General features: G+C 35.3%; 1 protein-coding gene across 1 annotated transcript; it reads left to right on the forward strand.

The window, feature by feature from the left end:
• Window positions 1-5106: 5106 nt before the first annotated feature.
• On the forward strand, window positions 5107-12795 carry LOC100016977 (olfactory receptor 8G1-like). Its single transcript, XM_007495053.3, has 2 exons — window positions 5107-5123; window positions 11862-12795. The coding sequence occupies exon 2, from the start codon at window positions 11863-11865 to the stop codon at window positions 12793-12795; it is 933 nt and encodes a 310-aa protein (XP_007495115.2). The 5' UTR covers window positions 5107-5123; window position 11862.

The raw sequence follows: 12795 nt of genomic DNA on the forward strand, positions 1-12795 counted from the left end.
AGATATAGGGAGAGAATCTGGATACAAAAATGTAAGATAAAAATTGTTTCTACATATAATTAAAAACAATTAAAAGAAAAAACAAAAAACAATTATGGACCTTCAGTTCACTTTTTCTCTTCTCTGATAAGTTCAATACAAGACTGTCACTCTTCCTTTCTATCCCTTCTCTTTCCTCCCTTAGAGGTAAAGACCTGCAAGTTATTCAACTTCTTCAACTACCATTACTTTTGAATTCAAATTACTTCAATCAGGAGAAAGAGTAGTAATTCCTTAGGCAATATCCCAAGTTCCCAACCCCTAACTCAAATCAATTGCTTTCTGGTGCTAGAATTCACTGGAATCATGTCCTGAAAAGATCATTGTATATATGGAGAGAAAACAAAAAGGAAAGAACTGAGAGTAAAATGAAAAAACAAAGACTTCTTCCCAGAAAAGGGGGATCCCTTATGAGATCATTCCCTTTGGGAGACTCTGTGTATTATTAATGAGGTTACAGGAATCTTATACACAGCCATAAAACCCTCAAGTTACATCATTAGGAACTCTGATTACATTTCTAAACACTGGTTTGTTCCCTATAGCTGAAAGGGATATATAGATAAAATCACAATTAGAAATAATCATCTTCAGATCAATTGCCAGGGCATTTGAGAGAATGGTTCTCTGCTCTAATTCCCATCAACACTAAAAAGGATTAGAAGTCTCTGTCAGAACCATAATAGAAGAGTAAAACCTTTATTAAAGACCTGAAAGGACTCTGTGTGTGAAGAGCCTCTAAGATTTAATGCTAGAGGGTAAGTATTAGATTAACTCAACACTGTTATTCCTTCTAGAGATTTATAGAAACTCAGTACTTTGCAAAAGAAAAAGCATGTATATATATATATATATATATATATATATATATATATATATATATATATATATTCTGTTTTCCATCACTGACAAGGGCATAAGGCTGAAGCTAGGAAATGGGTGATTTAAAAAACAGAAAGAATTTTGGGCATGAGTGACTACAGCGCAGAATTATAGAATTGCAGAATTGCAGAGTTGAAAGGAATCTTCCACCTAGTCCAGGCCATGCCCCACAACATTCCCCTACCAACCACTACAACAGTAGTGGCCATCCAGCTTGTGCTTAAAAACCTGCAAGAAGAGGGAAACCTTACTGCCAGGGCAGTCTAATTCACTTTGGTTATAGATAATGGTTATGGATTTTATTTTCATATGAAATCTAACTTTGCTTCTTTGCAGCTTTCTTTTTTGTTATAATGTATTTATTTATTTAGAATATTTTCCAGGGTTACATGATTCATTGTTTTTCCCGCCCCTCTTCCCTCCCCCTCCAGTAGCTGACAAAGCAATTCCACTGGGTTTTACATGTATCGTTGTTCAAATCCCATTTCCATGATATTCATATTTGCAGTAGAGTGATATTTAAACATCAAAACTCTAATCATAACCCCACTGAACCACATACTAGAACATATGTTTTTCTTCTGTGTTTCTGTTCCCACAAACTGTCTGTGGACTTTGTCTGGATGTGGATAGTGTTCTTTCTTATTAGTTCCTCTGGACTGTCCTTGATCCTTGCACTGCTGCTAGTAGAAAACTCTAATACATTTGATTGTTCCTTAATGTATCAGTCTCTGTGTACAATGTTTTCCTGGTTCTACTCCTTGGGGGTCTTTCCAGTTCACATACAAATCCTTCAGTTCATTATTCCTTTCAGCACAATAATATCCTATCACAATCAGATACCACAATTTGTTCATCCATTCCCCAATCACTGGACACCTCCACATTATCCAAATTTTTGCCACCACAAAGAGTATAGCTATAAATATTTTTGTACAAGTGTTTTTCCTTCTTTCTTTGGGGTACAAAACCAGCAGTAAAATGGCTGGATAAAAGGGCAGGCAGTCTTTTAAAGCCCTTTGAACATAATTCCAAATTGCCTTCCAGAATGGTTGAATTAATTCACAACTCCACTAGTAATGTATGAGTGTCGCAATTTTGTCACATCCCCTCCAACATTTATCATTTTCCTTTGCTACCATATTGGCCACTCTGCTAGGTGTGAGGTGGTACCTCTGAATTCTTTTTATTTGCATTTCTATAATCAGGAGGAATTTAGAACACTTTTTCATGTGCTTATTGATAGTTTTCTATGAAAGCTGCCCATTTGTGTCCCTTAATCATTTCTCAATTGGGGAATGGCTTGATTTTTTTATAAATTTGATTTAGTTCCTTATATATTTGGGAAATTAAACCTTTGTCAGAGAATTTTATTGTAAAAATGTTTTCCCAAGTTGTTGCTTTCCTTCTAATTTTGGCTACATTGGTTTTGTCTGTATAAAACCTTTTTAATTTAATATAAGCAAATTCATTCATTTTATATTTTGCAATGTTCTCTATCTCTTGCTGGGTCTTAAATTTCTTCATTTCCCACATATCTTATAGACATACTATTCTATGTTCACCTAATTTATTTATGATATAACTGTTTATATTTGTCATATACTCATTTTGAATTTATCTTGGTATAAGTTATAAGATGTTGATCTAAGCCTAATTTTTCCTATACTGTTTTCCAATTTTCCCAGCAGTTTTTGTCAAATAGCAAGTTCGTGTCCCAAAAGCTGGGATCTTTGGGTTTATGAAACACTAGCTTTCTGAGATCATTTACCCCTAGTCTATTTCATTGATCCACCCTTCTGTCTCTTAGCCAGTTCCATATAGTTTTAATGACCAGTGCTTTATAGTACTATTTAAGATCTGGTACTGCTCAGCCCCCATCCTTCACATTTTTAAAAATTATTTCCCTTGATATCCTTGATCTCTTGATCTTTTGTTCTTCCAGATAAACTTTGTTATATTTTTTTCTAATTCTATAAAAAGTTTTTTTGGCAATTTGAAAGGTATGGCACTGAATGAGTAAGTTAATTTATGTGGGATTGTCATTTTTATTTTATTACATTGTCCTAACCATGATCAATTAATGTTTTTAATTATTTAGATCCAGTTTTAATTGTGTGAAAAATGTTTTATAATTGTGTTCATATAAATCCTCTGTTTGTCTTGGCAGAAAGATTCCTAAATATTTTATATTGTCTAGAGTGATTTTAAATGGAGTTTCTCTTTCTAACTCCTGCCGCTGTTTTGCTTTGATGATTTATGTGGGTTTATTTTGGACTGCAACTTTGCTATAATTGCTAATTATTTCCATTAGCCTTTTAGCTAATTTTCTAGGATTCTTTAGGTATATCTTCATCTGCAAAAAGTGATAGTTTAGTTTCCTCATTGTTTAATTAAATGCCTTCAATTTAGTTTTCTTCTCTAATTACTATCACTGGTGTTTCTAATACAATATTAAAAAATAGAGGTGATGATGGGCATCTTTGCTTCACTCCTGATCTTATTAGAAACAGTTTTAACTTGTCCTCATTGCAGATGATACTTTTTGATGGTTTTAGATATATCCTAGGAAAAGCCCTTCCATTCCTATACTTTCTAGTATTTTCTATAGGAACAGGCGTTGTATTTTGTCCAAGGCTTTTCCCGCATCTATTAAGATAATCATGTGGTTTCTGTTGGTTTGATAGTTGATATGGTCAATTATGTGAATGGTTTTCCTAATATGAAACCATCTTTCCATTCCTCATAAAAATCCAATCCTATCATAATGAATAATCCTTGTGATAACTTACTGAAGTATTTTTGCTAGTATTTTATTTGAGATTTTTGCATCTATGCTTATTTTGTCAAATAATTTGCATGTTTTGGGGATTAGTTGTTCTTTCAATATTTGATAGAATTAACTTGTGAATTGTGAAGATTGGATTTACCTATCTCCTGATTGTAACAATGAAGATACTTAGCTCTTTCTTTATTGTAAAGATAAAATTGTAATCTCCTGATTGTAACAATGAAGGTACTTAGTTCTTCCTTTATAGTGAAGCTAGAATTGTAAGCAACAATCTACTTTCAGATTTTAACTACAAAAAGGTGTTAAGTAACTACAAAAGGTGAATTAATCAAAAAAACCTGTTAAGTAACTACAAAAGGTAAATTTAACAAAAGAAGTGTTAAGTAACCCAAAAAGATATAATCTAATGAATGAAGGTGAGAACTAAAGAATGGACAGTCCTGGAGAAAAGTTTCTGCTGTGATTGGTAGATGTGAAAATTTAGAAGAGGTGGCACAAGAGAAAAAGGTCTTTAAATAGAGGGGTGGGGGGAGACTGAGCACAAGTCAGTCACCCAGGCTTGGAGTGGAGGATCAGTCACTCGGAGCTGAAGGGAAGACAGACATTCAGAGATTCAGAGATTTGGAGACATTTGAACAATCGTCCAGAGATTCAAGCACAGAATTGGGGGAGTGACTGTAATACAGACACCCAGACTTCTTTTAGACTATTAAGGTTGGTGAGTGAAAAGCTGACTTAGTGACCCCTGCTAACTTCTTGAAACTCTCTTCCCCTGACTGGGACTTAGAATTTCTAACAGATATAAGAGGAAGCCAGAGTTGTAAATAAACTATCATAAATTCCATTTACTTTGGTAATTCATTTTGGAATGTAGAAATTAAATCCTTGGCGACCACCTAATAATATATTTCAGTCCAGCCACAATTTGTGGTAGAGGCATGTAGAGAGAGAGAGAGGACTTGCAAGCCAGGTCATGCAAGAAACAAGGCGGGGGACCTGTCTGTCAATCATGGAGATTGTTCCAAATGGAATGTTCCCAGGAGGAGGAGGCAGTTGAAGCTGGAGGCAGAGAAGATGTTTTGCTCTCTCTGGGGTTGACTAACCAGGAGACTTTGACTCTCTACATTTTTCTGGCCAAGGGTGGCTGGCTGAAGGAGAGAAGCCCTGAACTGATCTTGTTAGCTTTTGTCCCAGGCTGAAGGACCCTTGAGGGGGGCTTCTGAATTAGGATGAGAGACCTTGGTGTCTCTGTGAATTGAAAAAAGAAAAGAAGATTTTAAACAGTTGTCCTCCATCTCTCTGAATGTCCTTGAGTCAGAACTGTGACTGGACTGATTTCCCAAATTCCTTCTATCCCTCATTATAGATTAGGGAAACCCTTATCCCTTTTACCTCAGTTTCCCATCCTATCGTTTCCCAATAAACCCCTTACCTGAGAAAGAAAAAAGAATATCTTTATAGTTCACTCAGGAGGGAGGGAAGAAGCCAAAAGGCTTCAAGAAGTAGGTGGTTGAGGGAGTGACAGAGGAATAGGGTAGGAGAAAAATATTGATCCATTAGCCATCAAATAGTGATCAGTAGGCAAACCCCAGAGCATTCACCTTTAGCAGTATCCCTGTGGCAGCATCTCTCAATATCTTTCAAAGTACTTCTATCCCCATTGTAACTAAGGTGCCCTCAAGTATCCCATACTAGCAACAGCTCTCTCTAGTCAAGCCAGAGTACAAGAAATAGTGTCACACAGAATACCATTTTATTACACCTCAAGTTGACTGAACCCCACGATCCCTTTACAACCAGGCTAGTAAAGGAACAAAGACAAAAATGTTCAAACAAGTGGTTTTTGGTGTGGTGGTCATCAAAGCCATTGCCTGTTTTGGGGTAGACCACTTACTATATAGCAAACTTACCCATATGGTAGTGGAAACTCTGGATGATGTGGGCAACATTACAATGTCTGTTTTACAGTTGCCATTTCAATATGAACTGGTACTCGGGCAAGTCTTAGCCCAAGTATATGTACTCTTTATGGCTGTGTTGCAGACTCTAACACAAGTGAAAATGATATTCAGATTTATGGTTCCCCTTAAGACAGAAAAGATCATGGCCATGGTATGATTAAGGCTGTGCTCGAGCCATTGATTAAGGAAAAAGTACTAGATTTAGTTATGGGCAAGGACAATGGGCAAACAGAGACTGTACCTGAGGAAACTGAAGGTGGCAAGGACACTGTGGCTGATTGTGATACTGAGAAAATCTGTCTACTGAAAAAGGTCACTAAGCTAACCAGTAATGCTGGTGTGATACACTCCAAAGCCCATAGACAATTCTCATCTCAGGAACTGGAATCCATAAAGCACTGTTTCCCAAAATTTGTGAACAATCCTTTTAAATCCCAAAAGGAGCTGAAACGTGCATTCAGGATCTTTGATCCAGATTTCAAGGATGTAGAGTTCCTATTGTCAGAACTGTTCAGCCCCCATGAACAGAGAAAATTTTTGGAGAAAACTAGATCTGACAGCAATTTAATTAACTAACAAACTGTAGAGCAAAGGGTGGATATGGACTTTGCTAATCCCACCTGCATATTGTACCTGAAAAGGTGGAGGGAGGACTTTATGCAGGCTATTAAGCAATGCTTTCTAAACGGAATGGATGGGCTAAGTTTGACAAGATCAGGCAGGATAAAGGGGGACATCCTGCCACATACAGAGACCATTTGTCAGAGATGGCAGAGTCAATCATAGGTCTAGAAGCCAATACTGAAGTGACAGGGAGCCATGTCCATAGACAATTTCTAAGGGGATGCACGCCTAATATGAAAACATTTTTCAAAAACTATTTCCCTATGTATGACTCAGTTTCCCTGATTGAATTGAGAGACACAGTGATTTATTTGTTTGAAAATAATTCAGAACAAAGTAAGCAAGTCCAGGGTCTTAAAGAAAAATTGGAAAGGTCAGAGAATGGTTTGAAACAAAAGGAAATTGAAGAAATTAAAAATTACTGGAACTGTACCATTTGATTCAGGGGTGCTATCCTTTCATTATTATAACATATGCAGGATTCTCTCTTCTGTACTCTGGTGGCAAGTATCCTTAAGTTCTTTTCTGTGTTGTCAATAGACTTTCATTCACAACACTTTTGTTTTGATGTCTTTTCCTTGGGCTATTCATGTTGTAGTTCATAACTAGGATTTTTTTTTTCTCCAGATGTCATCTATTTTATTACAAATTTAAATTTAACAGAATCCATCTGACCCCGGGGATATTTTCTTAGGCAGTTCCTTTATGGTGTGGTCAATTTCTTTATCTAATATGGGACAATTTAAGTATTCTATTTCCTCTTTTTTTTAATCTAGGAAATTTATATTTTTTTAAAATCTTCATCCATTTCACCTAGAATTTCATATGTATAGCCATAAATTGTGCAAAATAGTTCTTAATAATTACCTTAATTTCCTCTTCATTAGAGGTGAGATCATACTTTTCATATTTGATACTGTTCATTTGATTTTCTTCTCTTTTTTATTAGATTAACTAGTATTTTATCTATTTTATTTGTTTTTTTTAAAGTAACAGCTCCTAGTCTTATTTGTTAGTATAATAGTGCTTTTACTTTCAATTTTTATTAATTTTTCCTTTCATTTTTAGGAATTCCAATTTACTTTTTATCTGGGGATTATTAATTTGTTCTTTTTCCATTTTTTTAAGTTGCAAGTCCAATTCATTGATCTCCTCCCTCTCTAATTTGTTGATATAGTCACTCAGAAATATAAATTTTCCACTGAGTACTGTTTTGGATGCATCCCATAGATTTTGATATGTTGTCTCCTCATTGTCACTCTCTTTAATAAAGTCTGTAACTATTTCTATGATTTCCATTTTGACCCACCAGTTTTGAAGAATTAGATTATTTAGTTTCCAAATAACTTTAAATTTGCCTTTTCGTAGACCCTTATTAATTACAATTTCATTGCATTATATTCTGAAAAAGTTGCATTTATTATTTCTGCTTTTCTGCATTTGTTTGCAATATTTCTAGGTCCTAGTACATGGTTGATCTTTGTATATGTACCATGTACTGATGAGAAAAAGGAAATTACTTTTTATACCTGTTAAATTTTCTCCAGATATCAATCAACTCTAATTTTTCTAACATTTCATTCACTTTCCTTAAGTCTTTTTTTTTGGTTCAATTTATCTAGGTCTGATATGGAAAGGTTAAGATCCCCCACTAGTATGGTCTTACTATCTGTTTCCTCCTTAAGCTTCTTTAATTTCTCCTTTAGAAATCTAGATAGTATACCATTTGGTGCATAAAATGTTTAATAAAGATATTACTCCACTGTTTATAGTACCTTTTAGCAAAATGTAATTTCCTTACTTATCTCTTTTAATCAGATCAGTTTCTACTTTAGCTTTGTCTAGTATCATGATTGCTACTCCTGCTTTTTTATTTTAGATAATGCATAATAAATTCTGCTTTAGCCTTTTACCTTAAATCTGTGTGTGTCACCCTATCTCAAATGTGTTTGCTTTAAATAACATAAAGTGGAATTCTGGTTTTTAATCCACTCTGCTATCTGCTTCTGTTTTATGGGTGAGTTCTTTCCATTCACATTTATATTCTGATTACTACTTGTGTATTTCCCTTAATCATATTATCCCCTTTATATCCTGATCCATTACCTTTCCTCTGTTCCTTCTCACCAGTATTTTTTTGAAACCCTCTCCTACTTTCTCCTCCCTCTAATCACCTCCATCTTCCCTTGTCTTATTCCCCTTCTACTTCTCTGTAGGGTAAGATAGTATTTTATACCCCACTGAGTATAATTGTTTTTCCCTCTCTGAGACAGTTAAAATGAGAGTAAAGTTTAAGCATTGCCCATTACCACCCTTATCTTCCCCTCTCTATAATGATTTTTCATGCCTCTTTATGTTATATAATTTATCCCATTCTATCTCTTCCTCACCTTTTCTCTCAGTGCAATCTTTTCTTTCAGCCCTCAATTGATTGTTTTTACATATCATTCATATGAATACATATCATATCATATATACATTCCCTATCACCTTTACATACATATCATAGAATCATATATCATCATATACATCATATCATAATCAGCTTACTTCACCCTCTTTCTGAGTAAATTTCTTCTATCTTCACTAATATTAAGATAAATTTTTGAGAATTTCAGAAATCCTCTTTCCATGTAGAAATATAAACATCTTGACCTTAATGAGTCCTTTACATTTTCTCCTTCTCATTTGCCTTTTTGGGCTTCTCGTGTATATTGTGTTTGGAGTTCAATTTTTTTTTGATTAGGTCTGGCTTATTCCTCAGGAAATACTTGAAAATCTTCTATCTTTTTGAATTTCCATTTTTTCCACTGAAATAATATATTCAGTTTTGCTAGATAGATGACTCTGGGTTGTAAACCTAAATCTTTTGCCTTCCTGAATATTATATTTTATTCCTGTTTGATCCTGATTGTAGCTCTATGGTATTTGAATGGTTTCTTTCTGGTGCTTGAAGAATTTTCTCCTTATCTTGATGACTTTTGAATTTAGTTATTACATTCCTAGAAGTTGTCAGGATTTCTCCCTGGAGGTGAGCTGTGAATTATTTCTATTTCAATTTTATTTTCTTGTTCAAGGATCTCTGGGTAGTTATCTTTGATAATTTCTTGTAATATGATGTCCAAGGTTTTTTCTTGATTATGGCTTTCCTGTAGTCCAATAATTCTCAAATTGTCTCTCCTAGATCTGTTGTCTAGGTCAGTTGTTTTTTCCCCAATAAAATATTTCATGTTTTCCTCTGGTTTTTCATTCCTTTAATTCTACTTCATTGTTTCTTGATTTCTCATAAAATTATTAGTTTCTAGATGGTCAGTTCTTATTTTAAGGTTGAACTTACCTCTGTCAGCTTTGGTTCTCCTTTTTCAATCTAAACATGTCTTCTTGCATCACTTTCATTTCTCCTTGCATCACTATCATTTCTTCTTGCTTCACTTTTATTTCTCTTCCCCATTTTTCCTCTGACTCTCTTTATTGGTTTTTGAAGTCTTTTTTTGAGCTTCTCCAGAATTTGTATCAAATCCATATTTTTCTTTTGGACTTTGTGTGTGCTTCCTGTGCTTTCATTGTCCCCTTCTATGTCTGTACCTTGCTCTTTGTCTCCACAAAAAATCTTTAGAGTTTGGTGCTTTTTTGTTGTTTGCTCATTTTTCCTACCTAATTATAGGTAGGTTTTGTTTTCTAGGAAGTTGGGGTGCCTTCTTAAACTTCAGCCCTTCCTTGATGTTATTCTCAGCTTATTTTCTGGATCTGAGGTCTGAGAGCTCTGGGAGCTCCATCCCTTTGCTGATTCAATTGACCCTTGAGATGCCAATGGCTTAAGGACTTGCCTCAAGCTTGGGCATAAACTTGTGATCTCACTCTGACCTTGATTGTTTATGGGACTGATCAAATTCTAGCCCCAGGCTTAGGTTCAAGTTTTTGGTCTTGCTGTGTACTTGATCCAATCAGGCATACCCTTGATTGTACTGTTTTGGACCTCCACTCTGAGCTTTATGTAGAAAGATCCATACTTAGTACTTACTACTATCAGCCACTCCAAACTCTGTACTAAGTCTTTTTCCCAAGCCCAGACTGGAAATCCTGGCTTCACTCTAGACCCACAATATTCAGCCAACTTCAGCCCAGACTGCTCTAGACTGGGTCTCCAGACTCCTCTACAGGTTTGAAATTTCAAGGAGTGTGGTCGGGCTTGTACCACCATTTTCCCAGGCATGGTCTCAGAGTCTGAATGTTGTCTTATCCTTAGGTTCTGAACCTGAGACAACAGATGTGGGGTTGAGTGGGGATTACTTGCTTTTGGTTTGTTTTTCCCTCCTTGCTACAGCCTTTTGCTGGCTCTGCTTTCCTCTTACTCCCATGCCTCAGATGATCTCCTCAGATGACCTGCCTTTTGGGTTTTTTCTTTTCTTGAAAGTTGTTTCACTCTGTCTCCTTGTTGATTCTTTTACTCCTGTATTCATTTTGGGGGGATATTTTAATCTTTGTCAGAGAGGATTCTTGTGGTGACATGGAGCTACTGTAGTTTACTCCTCCATCTTGGCTTTGTCCCTTCAAGTCCCTCTTTGCAACTTTCAAGCATTGGTTGCTCTTGGTGCTTCAATTTGAGCAAAAACTGAATAAGTCTGATCTCTTTTTCACAAGATAGCCTTTAAAACCACTTAGAAACAATTATCCTGTCCCTCTGGTTCTTCCTTCTTGACACTAAATTTTCACAAGTCATTCAAATTATCCTTATATGGCACATGTTCAAAATCATTCATAACCTTTCCTACAATTTTCTGGGTGTTCTTGACTTTATCAATGTGCTTCTTCAATTATGTGAAATAGAAGTGAACAAAATACCCCAGACATAATTTGAAAGTTGTACATTTTAAAGAAAAATTTAAATGGTACCCCAAATTTTATTACACTTATCACTTTTTTTATTCCAATAAGCTACTCATCTTTTCATGTATTCCAAGATTCTATTCAATCTTTTGGCTGCCACTTTATATCACTAAATTATATGAAGTGGTTAGGCTACTAAAAACCTAAGAACTTTGTCAAACAAACAGACTTTTAAACCTATTTCCATAATTTTCTAATCTTGAAACTGATTTTTTAAAGAACTATGAATTATTTTATCCCTGCTAAATTTCATCATATTCGGTTCAACTCATTATCTTAACCTATCATGACATTTTGTAGTTATGTTTTGGTCAATTGTAATTTAGTAATCTCTCTGACTTTTAGCAAGTTCAATGATGACTTGCATGCCATCTAGGATTTTATCTATATTGATCAACTTTATTCACAAATTTTGATACTGAGATGAAATATTGGACAACAAATATTTTGCCAAGATTTACATGTATTATATACATGTACATACACAAACTATAGCTATAGTTTTTTTCCCGTTTCACCTCATTGTAGGGAAATAGAGAAAAAAAAGAATAACAAAAATTGACATTATAATTTTACTATTCTGTCTGAGTTCTCACTTGAAATGTGAAATAGTAAAGACTAATCTTTTCCCTTCATATCTACAGGTTCTTGTCTCCTCTTATTCTATACCCATAAAGAATGGTTAGAGAAAATGGCTCACTTGTAACTGAGTTTATCCTCATAGGACTGACAGACCAGCCAGACCTCCAGCTGCCACTCTTCCTCCTATTCCTGTGCATCTATGTGGTCTCTGTGGTTGGAAATCTGGGCATGATCATATTAATTAGACTCAGTTCTCACCTTCATACCCCCATGTACTATTTCCTCTGCAGTTTGTCCTTCATTGATGTCTGTCAGTCAACTATCATCACTCCTAAAATGCTGGTCAACTTCATGTGGAAGAAGAATACCATCACCTACTCTGAGTGCATGACTCAATTCTATTTTTTTGTCATTTTTGTAATTTGTGAATGTCAGATGTTGGCTGTGATGGCTTATGACCGCTATGTTGCTATATGTCATCCCCTTCTTTATAGTCTTATCATGTCCTATCAGATGTGTTCATGGCTGGTGGGTGGGGTGTATGCATTTGGCTTGGTAGGGGCCACAGCTCACACAGGTTGCTTGCTTAGAGTGTTCTTCTGTAAGGAAAATGTCATTAATCATTACTTCTGTGATCTCCTTCCACTCTTGAAGCTCTCTTGTTCTAGCACCTATGTCAATGAAATGGTGTCTCTGGCATTCAGTACATTTAATATCCTTTTCCCAACACTGGCTATTATTTGTTCTTATGTTTTCATCATTGCCAGCATTTTACAAATTCAGTCCACTGAAGGAAGATCCAAAGTCTTCAGTACCTGTAGCTCTCATATTACAGCAGTTGGTGTCTTCTTTGGCTCTGCTGCATTCATGTACCTGCAGCCATCTTCAATGAGTTCCATGGATCAGGCAAAAGTGTCTTCTGTCTTTTACACTATCATTGTGCCCATGCTAAACCCCCTCATCTACAGTCTAAGAAATAAAGATGTCAAAATTGCCTTGAAAAAAGTTACAGACAGAATAACATTCTGA

This window comes from Monodelphis domestica, chromosome 4 (assembly GCF_027887165.1).
Source record: "Monodelphis domestica isolate mMonDom1 chromosome 4, mMonDom1.pri, whole genome shotgun sequence".
Classification (NCBI taxonomy): Eukaryota; Metazoa; Chordata; class Mammalia; order Didelphimorphia; family Didelphidae; genus Monodelphis; species Monodelphis domestica.

Excerpts from the sequence above, each read along its gene's own strand:
- LOC100016977 (XM_007495053.3), top strand. The coding sequence starts at position 11,863 with ATGGTTAGAGAAAATGGCTCACTTGTAACTGAGTTTATCCTCATAGGA.